This window comes from Oncorhynchus mykiss, chromosome 10 (genome assembly GCF_057628025.1).
Source record: "Oncorhynchus mykiss isolate SJ-2025 chromosome 10, ASM5762802v1, whole genome shotgun sequence".
In the NCBI taxonomy this organism is placed as follows: domain Eukaryota; kingdom Metazoa; phylum Chordata; class Actinopteri; order Salmoniformes; family Salmonidae; genus Oncorhynchus; species Oncorhynchus mykiss.
The window spans coordinates 40,271,917-40,289,366 of NC_143031.1; the positions used below are offsets into that span (position 1 = coordinate 40,271,917).

The window sequence follows — 17,450 nt, forward strand, 5'->3', positions numbered from 1 at the left end:
ATGGTAAATGACAGTATTTTTAAATATTTTTAATGTAGGCTAGGTTGACTTAGACTACATTATGATTCAACATTGACATTAGATGGATCACAGTAAGAGTAAATGACCTGGGATTGGCCAAAGGAAATGACATATACAAGGGGTCCCCAACATGCATAACAAACCTTTAGCAACATGGCAACAATAGACTCTGGAGTGGCTGGGTGAGGACTCACCGGTGTTGGTGGTGTGACCTCCTGTAGGTTCCAGAGCTGGTCCCTACAGACGAGAACCACAGGCGTCTGAGAAAGATCCTCACCGGAGCTGGCTCTACTGTAACTTCACCTCTCTCTTTCAGCCTGTGTGTCTGCCTGCTCTGTTGTGCTATTACCAAATCTTCCCCTGCCATGGGTCCATGCCACCCTGCTGTACTATTACCAAATCTTCCCCTGCCATGGGTCCATGCCACCCTGCTGTACTATTACCAAATCTTCCCCTGCCATGGGTCCATGCCACCCTGCTGTACTATTACCCAGTCTTACCCTGTGATGGGCCTGGCCACCCTGTTGTGCTATTACCAAATCTTCCCCTGCCATGGGTCCATGCCACCCTGCTGTACTATTACCAAATCTTCCCCTGCCATGGGTCCATGCCACCCTGCTGTACTATTACCCAGTCTTACCCTGTGATGGGCCTGGCCACCCTGTTGTACTATTACCAAATCTTCCCCTGCCATGGGTCCATGTCACCCTGCTGAACTATTACCCACTCTTACCCTGCCATGGGTCCATGTCACCCTGCTGAACTATTACCCACTCTTACCCTGCCATGGGTCCATGTCACCCTGCTGTACTATTACCCAGTCTTACCCTGTGATGGGCCTGGCCACCCTGTTGTGCTATTACCAAATCTTCCCCTGCCATGGGTCCATGTCACCCTGCTGTACTATTACCAAATCTTCCCCTGCCATGGGTCCATGTCACCCTGCTGTACTATTACCCAGTCTTACCCTGCCATGGGTCCATGTCACCCTGCTGTACTATTACCAAATCTTCCCCTGCCATGGGTCCATGTCACCCTGCTGTACTATTACCCAGTCTTACCCTGTGATGGGCCTGGCCACCCTGTTGTGCTATTACCAAATCTTCCCCTGCCATGGGTCCATGTCACCCTGCTGTACTATTACCAAATCTTCCCCTGCCATGGGTCCATGTCACCCTGCTGTACTATTACCCAGTCTTACCCTGCCATGGGTCCATGTCACCCTGCTGTACTATTACCAAATCTTCCCCTGCCATGGGTCCATGCCACCCTGCTGTACTATTACCCAGTCTTACCCTGTGATGGGCCTGGCCACCCTGTTGTGCTATTACCAAATCTTCCCCTGCCATGGGTCCATGTCACCCTGCTGTACTATTACCAAATCTTCCCCTGCCATGGGTCCATGTCACCCTGCTGTACTATTACCAAATCTTCCCCCTGCCATGGGTCCATGTCACCCTGCTGTACTATTACCAAATCTTCCCCTGCCATGGGTCCATGTCACCCTGTTGTGCTATTACCAAATCTTCCCCTGCCATGGGTCCATGTCACCCTGCTGTACTATTATTGAATTATGAGGTGCCCTGTGGTGCTGTAATGTGAACCCCGATTAGCAGCGTCCATTTTATGTCTCATCAGCTTAGAGATCAGAGTCTGTCAGTCTTAGTCATATGGTCTCCTATCATCATGGCTAAGACGTATGGATAAGAGTTCATATGAATGGAGGTTATGTGTGGGTTCATGGTGGGCACTGTCTCTCTCTCTGAGAGGAGGCTTTGGTGTGACTTCACAGCTGGGTTTTCAAACTTAATATAATGTAGTGCTATAACTAACTAATTACAACATGTTTGTACAGTCACAATATAGATTTTAGTCAAGTGAGAAAATGTTAATTATTTTGATATGACATGGCACACACTTTTGGACCCTGTTTCACATATGTATGTGCAGAGACTATTCCTCTCCTCTCTCTCCCCTTCTTTGTCCCTTCTGTTTTAACAGGCAATATCATTACTCAGTCATGTCCTCATTTTCCGGATTGTCCCTACATTTGTATTCTGTCCTTTTGACATTCACTTTCTGACAAAGGGGTGTTCATTTCCCTTGAAGTCCAAGTCTGTTTTTATCCACTTGGTTTCTTTGATGTTGGATTGAGACTGAACCATTGATCCCAGATCACAGCTGTCACATCCACTCTAAAAACCCCTCTGTGATCTGTTTTAATATCGCCCTTTCCTCTCATCTCCTGGCTCCTCCTTCCCATCTTCTTCTGTCTCTTCTCCCCTCCCCTCTGTGTGTTGCTCCGCTGTTTGCTGCTGTCCTCGTGGCCGTGGCTATCCGGTGGTCTCCTCATAGGTACTGTCTGTCCCCTGTCACACCGCTCCCCAGGCTGGCCACTCACCCACCGCCCTCACACACGGCCTGGCTGGACTGTGTGCTTGTGTCTCGTGTTGGGGTGTAAGCCTGCTCTCCTTAACTGACCCCGCCATCCCCTACCTCTGTCTCACCCACCTGGGGTTCTGCCTGCGCCCCTTACTCATTCCCCCACCATGTTGTTACGGACTGAATTCTTTCCCTATGTCTGTGCTGCAGTGCTGGAAGTCCCAGTAATATGACCTAAGCACTCCCCCACAGACGGGCTCTGCTGGATTTAGTAACTTAGACTGGTAAAGCTAGAAGGATTATAATTTTTCCCCCATTTTTTTTTTCTCACAGCAAAAGTGTGGGTGTCAGTTGTTTTCTTCATCTGCATGTGTTATGTTACCCTCTAGGCAAATTCACGGAATATACTTGTTACATGGCTGTTGGCATGTTTGAGCATGCAGTATGAACTTCGAAGTTGACCTCTGACCTTGATTAAATCCAACTCTTCCTGCCCTCTTCCAGACACAGTTGGATCAGGACCCCGTGGCCCTCCTGCAGGCGGCCCACACGGCCGCCTCTCAACCCAAGGTCTGGCCACTGCTATGCCTGATTGCAATACCCCATGCATCTCCCTCAGTCCCTTCCCTGGAGTGTGCTGTTGTGTGTAAATCACAGAACCAACATCCTCATCTGGGATTTTGTATCTGTGATGATAAACCAGTAGAATAGTGAGAAACTCATGAAATACATGACTTGTTAAACTTTTTTTGACTGCCGGTGAAGTGAGTTCCTCAGTATTCTGTAGTAGGTTTGCACTGAGTGTCTATGCTTTACCAGTCTTGCTTTTCACTATGATTTTCAGGTCGTGTTTGAGGAAAACCGAGTTACTCAAATTGCATGATGTGTCCACATATAAATTGTCATAGGATATGTGTCTTTAGTTTGCTCATATTATACTGCAGGTCTACCACAGTCTTCATAAACATTGTGGTGAAGTATGTGGTACTGATGTGCAGCCAGTCAAGTCATGTGTTGTTGTATTGGGTTATGTACCATCTGTCCTGTTATCGTGAGTGAGAGTGGGTTCTCAGTAGTTTGGTTGCAGAGCGGGATCTGATGGTAAACACAGAGTGGGGACCAGGGGCCTGCCTAGTGGGTCATGAGTGGATGCTAGGTGTGGAGTTGGGGGTTTGGGGTGGGTGGACTACTGGGCGGTTGGGTCAAATGTTGCGAGGGGGAGAACTAGACCTGAAACCCAAAACTCCTCCCTTAAGGAGATGAAGAAACCAGACCTCAATCCACACCTGTTCCTGTTCTCCTGTTCCACTTTGTCAGGTTACTGCGGTGACAATACCCCCTCCACTGGAGTTATTCATTCATCTAGCTAATTATTCTCTCTGGTATTCACCTTTGCCCCTGCCTCTGAGCTTTATAGCAGTAAACTAACCCTGTCTGTCTGTCTGTCTGTCTGTCTGTCTGTCTGTCTGTCTGTCTGTCTGTCTGTCTGTCTGTCTGTCTGTCCTCTCTCTCTCCTAGGTGAAGACCGAGGAGCAAATAGCTGCTGAGAAGGCCTGGTACGGCACAGAGAAAGTATGGCTGGTTCACAAGGATGGATTCTCCTTGGGTTAGTAGACCTGAATCACTAGGCCATTCACCACAATAGGGGCCACATTAAAACATATTAAATGTACATCACAGATTCCATTTGTTGATTTATCTGACAGAGATAGGAAACCAAATTTGTATTGATTGTGCACTATTTCACACTTGTATTGAATATAACACATCCAGCCTAGACAAACACAAGGTTTTTAGATGACTAAATATGTGGCTAATGAGTGGCTGTAGATCCTATTGACCCTGTTCTGTCACCACAGCGACCCTGTTGAAGACGGAGCCAGGCAGTCTGCCAGAGGGGAAAGTCAAGATCCGACTGGAGAGCGACGGCTCGTTGCTGGATGTGGATGAAGATGATGTGGAGAAGGTTAGCCTAAACTCAACAAAATGTACATGCTGTTTAGCCCCAGCAGGGCACCAAACATTTTCACCTATTGACTTTTTGTCTCATTATCTGAAGTCTGGGATGTATGATCTCTTTTACCTCTGACCCCTGTGTGTAGGCCAACCCTCCATTGTTTGACCGGGTGGAGGACCTGTCCTCGCTGCAGTACCTCAATGAGTCCAATGTGATGCACTCTCTGCGCCAGCGCTACGGGGGTAACCTCATCCATACCCACGCTGGGCCCAACATGGTGGTCATCAACCCCATCAGCGCCCCCTCCATGTACTCTGAGAAGGTACAGTCCTGGGTGGAGCCTGGGGTTAGCAGGATAGGGGAGGGGATATATTCTATTAGAGTAGCAAGTAAACCAGGAAGGGCAAGTAGGACTGGATTTGTTTAATTTGTGGGGCTTTATATGGTGAGAATGACATCTCTCCCTCTCTCCCCCTCCCCCCCAGGTGATGCACATGTTTAAGGGGTGCAGGAGGGAGGACACGGCACCTCACATCTATGGTGTTGCCCAGTCAGCCTATAGGAACCTGTTGACCACGCGTCAGGACCAGTCCATTGTGCTGCTGGGCAAGAGCGGCAGCGGAAAGACTGTCAACTGTCAACACCTGGTCCAGTACCTGGTCACCATCGCTGGCAGCACTGGCAAGACCTTCTCTGGTAGGTTTCGAGGGGAAAGAACATGCATTAAGTTAGAACACAGTTTAGGGAACAACTTGTTTTTCTTCTTCATTTCACAGTCCACTGTATGTCTGATATTTACTTGCAACATGTCGCATGTATGTATGTACTATTTGGCTTGTTTCTGTGTGTCTCCCAGCGGAGAAGTGGCAGGCGGTCTATACCATCCTGGAGGCCTTTGGGAACAGCTCCACCTCCATGAACGGGAATGCCAGTCGCTTTTCCCACATCGTGTCCCTGGACTTTGACCAGGCTGGCCAGGTGGCCTCGGCCTCCATTCAGACCATGCTGCTGGAGAAGCTAAGGGTGACCAGGCGGCCAGAGGGAGAGTCCACCTTCAATGTCTTCTACTACATGATGGCTGGAGCCGACAGTTCTCTAAAGTAAGCTGTCATCTTCCTCAGACCTCTGTGTAGAGTGAACCTTTACCTATTCTCTCTTTCTCTCTCCTCTCTATCTTTCTCCTCTCTCTGTCCTTTATTTACTTGTGAGTGTCCGTTGGTCAGAAACTCTGAGTAGCTCTGTCAGGTATAGTCTTGTCATGGTGACTGACTGACAGCTTGTTTGGTTGCCATTCCAGGACTGAGCTGCACTTTAACCACTTTGCTGAAAACAGCGCCTTCGGAATCGTACCTCAACCCAAGGTAACTCTTGCCAGGGCCCCAAAGACCTTTGTCAGGAACGTTTTATTTGGTTTTGAGTGAATAGATTCACACTATGGTTTTTATAATAAAGACAGTCCATATAGATTCCTGTTGTTTCTCCCCCCCCCCCCCCCCCCGTGCTTGCCCAGTCTGAAGACAAGCAGCGGGCCTCCCAGCAGTTCACCAAGCTGCAGGCAGCTATGAAGGTCCTGGGGATCAGTGGGGAGGAGCAGAGGGCCTTCTGGCTGGTCCTGGGGGCCATCTATCATCTAGGAGCTGCAGGGGCCACCAAGGGTAAGAATTACAGTACAGTACACACCAGGAGCCCACTCAGTCACTATGTCAGATGTTAATTCAGAGGCCTATAGTGTTAATGCAGCTGCGTTCTGTATTAAATTACAGATAATTTACTACTAACAATGACAGATTCAACTAAATATTATGAATTTACATAGTGTAGTTGCAAGAGTAAAGTCAAGCAAAGAGATATTGGGTCTATTCCAAAATAACAGAATTCATGATGCTACAGCTGCCATCTATCCAGGGCCTTTATTTGTTTGTTTCAAGGAGCTTCTCGGGCAGAGAACATTTGTGACAAAGACAGTTGTGAAGTCTAGAGGCCCTGTCAATAATGCCAAGTTTTACTGTCTGCAGGGGAGATGTTAATTGCATTCCTTTACCGTTCAGCCGTGCGCAACACAGAACCAAACTGGTTGATGTCAGTTTGAGACAGTCGTGCAACAACTGAAGAGTTTTAAGTATTCCAGCTTACGAGGCGACAAAGTCCCAGCCCAACATCAGCCTTAAGCTGTCTAAATGCCTTGCCTTGTTCCCAGTGTCTGCTTGCTGCTGTACCTCAGCAGGGAACAACCCAGTATGTTTGATTGCTATTTGCCTGACAGCCCAGAACAAGACAGATTGTTTACACTATAGTAATGAAAACGGGTGTGAGTACAGTTGGAATGTTTATTCACATTGTCTAACACTGCCTTCTCTGCAGTGTCAGTCATCGAGGAAATTGGTAATGAACCCGAACAAACACCCTTCTGTGTGTTTCTGTGTCTTCTACTGTGTTGATCTCCTTTTCCTCTCTTCCTCTGAAGGGTTAATTGATCAACTACAATTATAAATATACACATTTTGTTGGGTTACAATCTGTCAGATAATTGACACAAAAATTAGTTGTTTGCCACTTGGTGGAAATCAGTTACCACTTGTTGCCCTCTTGTAATATTAAAACATCTTAGTAGTATTATATAGAGTTTAGAAACGTGTGAGTTCCTTGCAGGTTTGCAGAAACACATCCGAATGATAAGCAGTGTAGTTTGACTAGGTAACACCAGAGGGCACTCTAGACCTTTATTCGTGAGTTGCAGTGTCGATACACTAAAGAATTGCATGACTTTATGAACCTCCTTCCAGTAGATCTGACAATGAATGGGAGGTTGATTGGGTGTGCTGACAAGTGTGGGCTGTTTCATTCCTCAACTCTCAGGAGAGGTTTTTCAATAAAGCTCCTGTGTTAGTCAGAACCTGCATGTTCGTTCTCCCCCCCGCATCTCGATGTGGTCTTGCTGCTGTTTGAGGGTCAGTGCCGTGCGTGTATGTTTGTGTTTGTGTGAGAGAAGGCTTATCAGATCAACTTATCAGATCACGGTTTGTCTGCTCATCCACTGTATACAGGACTTCTGTACTAACTGTTTTAACTACCTGTTCTTACTTGCATGTTGCATGCCGCTCCCCTTGCATCGCAGACGAAGAGAAAGGTAAACACACCCCTCTCCATATTGTTATGTCCTGCCTCTGTGCTTTTATCACTGTGAGCAGACATGGCGTCATTAGCATTTTAATGAAGTTCTCAGTGTTTCACTTTGATCGTCTTCACAACTCTCTTGTTTGTCACAGCGCAGCGGCATGTGCCGCTCTCATAGGCCGATGAAACAGGGAGATTACAGCATGCCTCAGTCAGAAGCCCAACTGTTCTATGTTCCCTAGTCAGTCACCCTCTTAAGTGTCTGAGGAGGGTTCCTCTCCAATAACGCACTGAAATGAAAAGCCACTCCTATCCACTCACATCACCCATCCACCAGATTAAAGTCAAACTTGGTTTGCAGACCGAGGCTCGTGTTAATGCAAAGTCATTGTACTTTGGAATGATAGTCCCTGTAATCATGTACTGTGGATGAAGGACTTGTAGCTGTGAGAAAAATAACATTTGAAAAAGTAGCAGCAAAAAGGCTTTTAGCTAATGGGACTGTGGACAAATGAGAAAATGTTGGGTTTGTACCATTTGGATGCCCAGTACCGTGCATGTCCTTTGTAGGCTACTTTTCACTGTCCTGATGAGGGGATTATTATTAGCTTTTATACCATCGCAGCGGTGTTAGCCTGGGGCACGGTCGATCAAACCCATACATACACCTCCTATTCCAGTAACTGTAGTCTCCTGTCGTGTATAGAAGCTGTATGGTTGTTGGCAGAGGGGATAATGGTGCTATTTTTGTGCGTCTCAGCCGGTAGGAAGCAGTTTGCACGTCACGAGTGGGCGCAGAAGGCTGCCTACCTGCTGGGCTGCACCCTGGAAGAGCTCTCCTCCTCCATCTTCAAGCACCAGGCCAAAGGCACCCTGCCCAGAGCCAGCTCTATACGCCAGGGGACAGACGATGCAGCAGGAGAAGCCTCAGGTACACCTGGGACTATGCACGCACACCAGCTCATCACCTAGAGGAGATGACACACGTCTCTGAACGTTAAAGCTTATCTTAGTAATGACTACCACAGAAACAGAGTGGTTATTGATAGGTAGGTATAACGAAAATATATCAGGACAATTTTAGAAGTCCTCCATGCATTGCCCTTGAAATGATAATTGCATTCCATTGATTTTTTTCCACATGTACAGTACCTCTGGGAGTTTTATCAGAGGTTGACGTGCACAGTTCGAAGGACATATAGGCAGAACCGTATCACAGTAAAAATTGACAGTTAGCCTTTATTTTACCTTGCCCTCCTTCCCACCTTGCCCTCCCTCCCACGTTGTCACATATAAGACATGGTTGTGATTCACCTGTCTTCCTCTCACACCATCTCTGAGATTGAAGGGCAATAGCACTAGGCTTAGCTGGTTCCCTGCAGTTCTCCCATTTTCAAATCAAACACTTACTGGAGTGAGCAGAGTATTCCGTGCCTCTGCTGTGATGTATGCGGTCTGATCTGATGACAGACATATTGCTGTAAATTTGTTTCTCTTCTCACCTGTTCTACCACCAGGTTCCAAGACCACAGCCATGGAGTGTTTAGAAGCCATGGCATCTGGGCTGTACTCGGAGCTCTTCACCCTCCTCGTCTCCCTCATCAACAGGTTAGTCACTACTTTACCAGAGATGGAGGGAGATGACGCACGGACACCACTGCAGCTGTCCTCTCTGTTTAGAGTCTGCTGCCTTGTACTTGTTGTCTTGCTGAATTTTTTTGTTGTTGGTTGTCTTCCTATGTGTGTGTGTGTGTGTGTGTCAGGGCTCTAAAGTCCAGCCAGCACTCTCTGTGCTCCCTGCTCATCGTGGACACCCCGGGCTTTCAGAACCCTCGCCTGGCCAAGCGGGAGCGCGGAGCCACCTTTGAAGAGCTCTGCCATAACTACACCCAGGAGCGCCTGCAGACACTGTTCTATCAGCGCACCTTTGTACAGGAGCTAGAGAGATACAAAGAGGTATATTAATATGCACATCGCACGCACGCACGCACACACACACATCATCACACATCCACTAACACGCACACTAATGCACGAAAACACTAATGCACACACACACACACACACACACACACACACACACACACACACACACACACACACACACACACACACACACACACACACACACACACAAACACACTAACAGACACACACACACACACACTAACAGACACACACACACACACACACACACTAACACATACACACACTAACACACACACACACACACTAACACACACACACACACACTAACATACACACACACACTAACATATACACACACACTAAAACACATGCACTAACATACATACACACACACTAAAACACATTCACTAACATACATACACACACACTAAAACACATACACTGACACACACCCTAACATACAGACACTAACATACACATACACTAACACACACATACTAAAATGCATACACTAACACACACCCTAACATACAGACACTAACATACACACACACTAAAACACATACACTAACACACACATACTAAAATGCATACACTAACACACACACACACTTTAAAGCGTCAATCAGCAGTTAAAACAATAACAAAGCATTTTCCCCGCCCCTGTTTCGGTAAAAAGCTGAGGGATGGGACTGGAGAAATGTAACCACACTCAAATTCATAGACAGAGCTATGGATGCAAGGACTGACCATTCATGATGTTTTAACCATGTTTTGAGGCTATATAGTGTTTGTTTACATTTAACAAGCTTATATTTTGGTTTCTGATGGGGTACAACAGTTGAACTAAGCTCATGAGGTATTTATAAGTTATGTGCTACATAAATCATTGGGTGCATATCATAAATAAATAAGTAAGAAAATTGAACTCCTGGGGACCCTAAGGGGTGCACGTTTTGGTTATTGGCCTAGCCTGACACAACTGATTCAAATAATGAAAGCTTGACGATTAGTTGATTTTATAGGAATCAGCTGTGTAGTGTTAGGTGAAAAAACAAAACGTGTTCCCCTTGGGGTCTCCAGGACCGAGTTTAGGAAACCCTGATGTAGCAGCTGCTGATTCAAACTTTAAGGCAGGGATCATCAACTAGATTAAGATGTGGATGGTCAGGGGGCAGAGCATAATTACAAAACATGTGTATACTGCAAATTGACTACAAGTAGCCCAAACAGATATAGTGTTTGATTTAAAACGTAATCATTTCAAACCTTGCTTATGTTTGTACTGTATATCTCTCTATTATGCGTGGGAATACTTTGGAACATATATTTTCAAATAAGTTAATTATTTGGAGTTGATTTGCTAGTGTTTTTCCAGTCCTTTATGTCCAGCAATAAAACAAACACAACTTGGGGGGGGGGGCAAATCCGAACCGCGGGCCGCCAGTTGTGGAACCCTGCTTTAAGGATTCAAATATACATACTCCCATAGAATCCATACATCAGGACAGAAAATCTGCACTATTCCTGCCTGTAAGCCATGGCAAGTTAGAGCTACATAGAACTCATGGTTTCCTCCCTCTCATTAATAGTGTCACACAGTGAGCCTATATAATGGCCATATGATTGCCATTTCTCCTCCCCTGCCGAGCCCAAAGCGAGGTCACTCATCACTGGCTGTGTGAACTGGGCTGAGCTGCACAGCAGTGGAGCTGCTCGCTCGACGAGGATGAATAACTCCCCACTCTCTAACGCCCTCTCTTCTCATAGCAGAATACTAGACTATACACCCATCATAATAGGGCGGAAATATCCCTGCCAACACTCTGTCCTAACCGATGTATGTCTAATCACTCCCATTGTAAAAAACACAATGCTTTCACTTTCATAGCCTGTAGCCATTTAACAGCAGTTTTATGAGCAGTTTTCAACATTGTATTACTATTTATTATGTTATTATGTCTATACTGTAGGTGATGATGAACTAATCCCTATAGTAGAAAACTTCAAACTTGGCGCCCTGTCTTCAGACTTATGTCGTTGTCATTGGTTACTAACCCCCCCCCCCGTCACCCCTCTAGGAGAACATAGAGCTTCCATTAGATGACATGGAACCTAACACCTCTCTGTCTGTAGCTGCGGTAGACCAAGCGTCAAGTCAAGCACTGGTAAGGACACTCTTTTAATACCTATATTCACACGAGTTTACCTGGTTACAGAGTTTACGGCCATGGCAGTGTCACGCTGTACAGCAGTACTCTCTGTCTCCACCTTTCTGTGCCATTTCTCTTCAGTAATGGCACATTCCAGAGCATCATTATCTAAACTCCCTTCTGAAGCTCTTGCCACTTTGTTTCGTAGTCCTGACACCCTGCCTCTCTCACTGCCCACACCGTTTGTACCGTGCACTGTTATGCACATATATAATTACATTCACGAGTCCTTTGTGACTCACAATGAGTCAGTTGTATGCATTTTTTGCAGATTTGAGAGTTTTCTGTTTATTGTAAACATTTTCAGTGAGCATAATATACGAATGCTTCTGTAGAGGAATCAACAGGGAGAGGCTTGAAGGAAAAGGCAGACATTTCATCCAGTAAACAAAGACTAGAAAACCCACTCAGGTGGAAGAAAACAAAATCTGTGTTTTGCTTCTCCTCCAGTGTGTGTGCCATGGAAACCAAAATGACAAGGTGTTGAGAGTGTCATGGTCGGCGGTGTAATAAGTTGGTTTGAGTGCTCTACCTTTTAAGGGGTCCTGGCCCTGCTGGAGCTGTCATCAAAAGCACTGAACCAGGGTATAGCAGATGGCTGCAGAAGGCCAAAGCCTTTGAAGGCTGACAAAAACAAAAGAATGGGACAGCACAGCCCACGCTCTTAGAGATCACTCTCTGTCGATGTCGAGACACTAGGATGAAAGCTGACAGTTGGATTTACACTGACACTTCAAATGTTGTCCCCTGACATAAAAGACTCAGTACCCATGGGTTCACTGGGGTCTGTTTGCTTGCTGTGAAGGCTTTTAGCGAGGCCCAGGAACAGGTTTTACTGTGTACTTGTATGTCTAACAGAAAGCTTTTATATGGCTTTGCTGAGCTTTTTCTAGGTCTAAAAGGTCATTGCACTCAACACTACTACAGTAGTTATCCTTCTCTATTGATAATAACAATGTGCTAACACTGATAAAAAGCATTTTCTTCAGATTCTACCAGTAGGTGGGTATACACTGTATATTCTTGAATTCAGAAAAAGCCATTTGAAGAGAAAAAGGGGTTAGAGTTCAATTATACCAAAAAGCTCAATTGCGGCCAGCATTCTTGTGGTAATTTCTGAAGTGGCCTGTTTAGAGCAGGCTTCCTGAACGCTCCAGTGCTCTCTGAGCTATTACTCTGATATTAGGCCTAACGAGAGCCATGGCTAATGGCCTGTCCCTCTCTGCCGTCTGGACCTTAAAAAAAACCCGACTGCAATTGCTTATTGAAAAAAAACGGTTGTATTTTTTTGTGGTTGTTATTTAATAAAAAGCATTTAATCTGAAAGCAGTGTTTCACTGTATTGTCAGCGGGGTATTTTGGTGCTAAATATGATCAGCTGACTCCTTTACACTATTTTGTGTCAGTGTTTGTTGTGGACATAGTCCGGAGAGTTGGGAGATGTTGTGTTATTCCAGGTGAAAGCCTTACAACAAATGTTGATGAAATTTCCTCAGGCTTACGGAATGATTCCCACAAAGTAGATGGTTAGATGATCAGAGCTGACTTCGCTTCAGGCCTTGGAGTTTGAGTAGGAGTGGGCTGGCTGGCTGGGTGTGTTTGCTAAAGTGAGTCAGTATGTGTAGGCTGAAAAGCAAACGGATGCCCAGTTAGTCTGTTTGTGTGTATTTTGGTGAGACTGTTGATTCTACAACCATCTGAAGGACTGAAAATGTGTCAGAGTACAGTAGATGTTATCTATTCAGTGAGGTGAGGGGTTGGAAGCGAGTCTGACCTGTGTGTGTGCCAGGTGCGGACGCTGAGGACTGATGAGGCGCGGGGCCTGTTGTGGCTGATGGAGGAGGAGGCTCTGCAGCCTGGGGGTTCTGAGGACACTCTACTGGGACGTCTCTTCAGCTACTACGGCCCTGCCGAGGGCGAGAGCAAGGGTACAGAGACACACCCGCCTCACAAAAAAAATCCATCACTATTGTTATACTTCAAATATGATTTATTTTGACTGAAGATTTATTTTGATTAAAATAGACACTAACCTACACTTATCACACCTACTATGCCTACCAATCTCGTTTTATATTATCCAATCTTGTCTTAGTACTACTTCTCCAAAATAAATCAATAGTAATTCAACAGAGGGGCAGAGATTCACAGGAAGCCCATCTCTGCGGCCAACTCTAGCACCCCTGGAATGGCTTCCAGTTTCGCTCTTCATCAGAAAACAGCAACTTGTTGCCTGAGGTCACACGCTGATCATAGAACTCCCTCCTCGCTTTACTGTCAAATTCAACCTTGCACCTCACCGCTATGTGCTTGTGGAACAGCCTGCGTTTCTCCTGTTCAGGCCAGTGCTGGTTGTGGAAGCGGAAGCTGGTCATATTTAGGGACTTGGACAGTCGCACTCACAATGCCAGATATCTGAAAATTCACTCATAAAACCAGTTCTATATGTACCTAAGTGCATTCTAATCATACACTGAACAAAAATGTAAACGCAGCATATAAAGTGTTAGTTTCATGAGCTGAAATAAAAGATCCCAGAACTGTTCCATATTCACAAAAAGCTTATTTCTCTAAATTTGTTTACATCCCTGTTAGTGAGCATTTCTCCTTTGCCAAGATAATCCATCCACCTGATAGGTGTGGCATATCAAGGAGCTGATTAAACAGCATGATCATTACACAGGTGCATCTTGTGCTGGGGACAATAGAAGGCCACTCTAAAATGTGCAGTTTTGTCACACAACACAATGCCACAGATCTCAAGTTTTGAGGGACTGTGCAATTGGCATGCTGACTGCAGGAATGTCCACCAGAGCTGTTGCCAGATAATTAAATGTTAATTTCTCTACCATAAGCCACCTCCAACGTCGTTTTAGAGAATTTGGCATTTCGTTAAACTGGCCTCACAATCACAGACCACGTGTAACCCCGCCAGCCCAGGATCTCCACATCCGGCTTCTTCACCTGCAGGATCGTCTGAGACCAGCCACCCGGCCAGCTGATGAAATACTGAGTATTTCTGTCTGTAATAAAGCCCTTTTGTGTCAAAAGGGCCTGGCTCCCCATTGGGTGGGCTTATGTCCTCCCAGGCCCACCCATGGCTGCGCCCCTGCTTAGTCATATGAAATCCATAGATTATGGCCTAATTTATGAATTTCAATTGACTGATTTCCTTATGAACTGTAACTCAGTAAAATTGTTGCATGTTGTTTTTTTTTGTTCAGTATAGAATGTCGATAATACACAAAAATAAGCAATTAACCAAATACTGATAAGAAAAAACTATTTGATAGGAAGATATCGATGCTCCTGTGCCATCCATGGTACAGACTGGTTAAATTGCTGGGTGTAGAAGCTCATTTTGTAAAATGATATGCCATTTAGCAAATGCTTTTATCCAAAGTGACATCAGTCATGCGTGCGTGCATTTTATGTATGGCTGGTCCTGGAAATAACCTACTACCCTGGCATTACAAGTGTCATGCTCTACCGAGTTAACAATTGAAAATCTTGGATAGCAGAAACAAGTTGCACGTCTAGTTTTGAGGTTGTTGCCACCAAAACAGATTTTCTAAATCCTATCAACCAACTGTTCTAACGTTCTTAATTCTACAAACATTTTGATATCATCATTTTCAAATGTAATTGCGTTCTGATGAATAGAATCACCATGGCAAAGCAATAAAATGGGTTTCAAATCAACACTGTCACTCTTATCGACCAGACATTCTACATTTAAACATTCTACCAACTGTCCTTTGGATGATTTTTATGATTCAGAATTGTCATGACAATGCAAAGGAGTGAATGGATGTGCTTCGTCAGGTAAAGTCCGTTTTACATTGAACCCACCAATACACTAGCCTGGTCCCAGATCAGTTTGTGCTTTTGCCTCCTGCGTTGTGATTGTCAAGCCAAACAATTGCATGGCAATTCCATAAGGAGTTGGGAAGAGAGCATTAACAGACTGGCAGTCCGGTTACCAATGCAGTGGCAGAGTTGAAAGGTTACTTTAACAGAACTGCACTAATCACCCAGATATGTTGTGGTATGCAATTTGCCACTCTGTTTCTATTATTCTTCACTGTAAAACGATGGGGAGAAAACTATAGCAGCAAACAGTGTTTATGTTCAAAGAATTCTCTGTTTTCTAAACTGCCATATTCTAAAATAATTTTACTGCAAAAACACAAAAAAATACAGGTTTATAGAAAATATATTGTCTGCTCAAAGGTGACGATGATTTGTTGTTTTTCTTCTTTTTCACATAATGTTCATTACCACACATACTGTAGACATCCATACAGGCAAACATTGGCATACATAATTGTTATCAACTCCTTTATCCTCTCTACTGGTCAGGTCACACCTTGCTGTTGAAGAGTGAGAGACTACATCACTTCCTGCTGGGCCACAGCCATGGTACAGACTGGGTGGAGTATGATGCCCGTGGTTGGCTGAGCCATGCTAAACAGAACCCTGTCTCGACCAACGCAGGGAGTCTCCTACAGGACTCCCAAAAGTAACACCCGTCCCACATAATGTTTTAGCTTGATTAGCAACACTTGCAACAGACATTTCTGACCGTGTTGGATTTGTCGCTCTCCTCTCTAGGAAGAACATCAGTGGTCTGTTTATGAGTCGAGGGGGTGGGGCCACCATCCTGTCAGGCTCCATTGCTGGCCTCGAGGGCGTTTCCCAGCTGACCTTGCGGCGTGCCACCAGCATGAGGAAGACCTTCACCACTGGGGTGGCAGCCGTCAAGAAGAAGTCCCTCTGCATCCAGATCAAACTACAAGTGGTGAGAGGCTAGGGGCCATCTGCAGGGGCCAGGTCTGGTCGAGGGACTGTGAGAGGGAGAGAGATCGAGAGGGCCCCAAATAACTTATTATATTTTCATCCATGTTTCATTATGTGTATATCCACGTGGTGTTGGGCCACAAGCCCCTCATTTAAATCCTATACACGAGCTGATTTAGTAAATGGAGTCTTTTAATTAGCATTGCCTAATGTACGCCCTCCCTCTGAGAGAGGTGTTCACAGTGTTTGGGGTGGCAGGTAGCCTAGTGGTTAATAACGTTGGGCCAGTAACCTAAAGGTTGCTGGTGCGAATCCCCAAGGCAACTAGGTGAAACATCTGCCTATGTACCCTTGAGTAAGTCACTTAGTCCTAATTGCTCCTGAAAGTCACTCTAGATAAGAGTGTCTGCTAAATGTATAATCTATCTTCCTATGTTTTTGCTATGTTATAACAGCTTTAAAGGGTAGGAGCTAGAAGCCGTCCCAGTGCAGGGTCTAGGCATTAGATTTCCTGGTCCAGAGTACATTTCTTAACTATACCATTTATTACAACTCAAGCTGATTATTTTCTAAGATTGCTTAATGTATGAAATGTGTGAGAGCCACTGTGTGGCGCCTTTGCATATGATTAAAGAGGTTTGGTCTGTGATTAAATTGGGCTACTCTCTCAGTGCACGGTGAGGCCTTGCCCTATCCTCTAGCCCTCTATCACTGTTATCATCCCAGCTAACCCTTCTCTCCTTCAGGACGCTCTGCTGGACACGGTAAGGAGGTCCAGGGTTCACTTTGTCCACTGCTTGCTGCCCAATGCTGATGCCCTGCGGGCGGGCAGAGGGGAGTTGGAGGCCCAGGGGGAAAGTGGAGACTCTGGCCTGATGCAGCTGGATGTGGCCCTGCTCCGGTCCCAGCTCCGCGGCTCCAAGCTGCTGGACGCCCTCAGAATCTACAGACAAGGTGAGAAGGCTGACAGAGCTAGAGGCTGTGGTTGTTAGATGAGGAAGGTCCTGACGGGTCTGACCTGCCTAGACTGGAGT

General features: G+C 45.6%; 1 protein-coding gene across 18 annotated transcripts in view; it reads left to right on the forward strand.

Annotated features, from left to right (window-relative positions):
* Positions 1-17,450, forward strand: part of LOC110533873 (unconventional myosin-XVIIIa) — a 106,589-nt gene that overhangs the window by 48,428 nt on the left and 40,711 nt on the right. For 6 of the 18 annotated variants that reach the window (XM_090186609.1, XM_090186610.1, XM_090186618.1 and 3 more), the window contains 17 exons: positions 243-314; positions 2,908-2,973; positions 3,922-4,009; positions 4,263-4,369; positions 4,506-4,682; positions 4,846-5,056; positions 5,217-5,460; positions 5,658-5,721; positions 5,871-6,015; positions 8,235-8,405; positions 8,992-9,082; positions 9,238-9,430; positions 11,485-11,571; positions 13,406-13,544; positions 15,979-16,138; positions 16,231-16,417; positions 17,163-17,370. In XM_090186609.1, coding sequence (XP_090042735.1) covers positions 243-314; positions 2,908-2,973; positions 3,922-4,009; positions 4,263-4,369; positions 4,506-4,682; positions 4,846-5,056; positions 5,217-5,460; positions 5,658-5,721; positions 5,871-6,015; positions 8,235-8,405; positions 8,992-9,082; positions 9,238-9,430; positions 11,485-11,571; positions 13,406-13,544; positions 15,979-16,138; positions 16,231-16,417; positions 17,163-17,370 — 2,410 coding nt within the window. Of the gene's footprint in view, positions 1-242; positions 315-2,907; positions 2,974-3,921; positions 4,010-4,262; positions 4,370-4,505; positions 4,683-4,845; positions 5,057-5,216; positions 5,461-5,657; positions 5,722-5,870; positions 7,488-8,234; positions 8,406-8,991; positions 9,083-9,237; positions 9,431-11,484; positions 11,572-13,405; positions 13,545-15,978; positions 16,139-16,230; positions 16,418-17,162; positions 17,371-17,450 lie in introns of all 18 variants that reach the window. The other 12 variants (XM_090186612.1, XM_090186620.1, XM_090186621.1 and 9 more) reach the window with 3 other exon arrangements.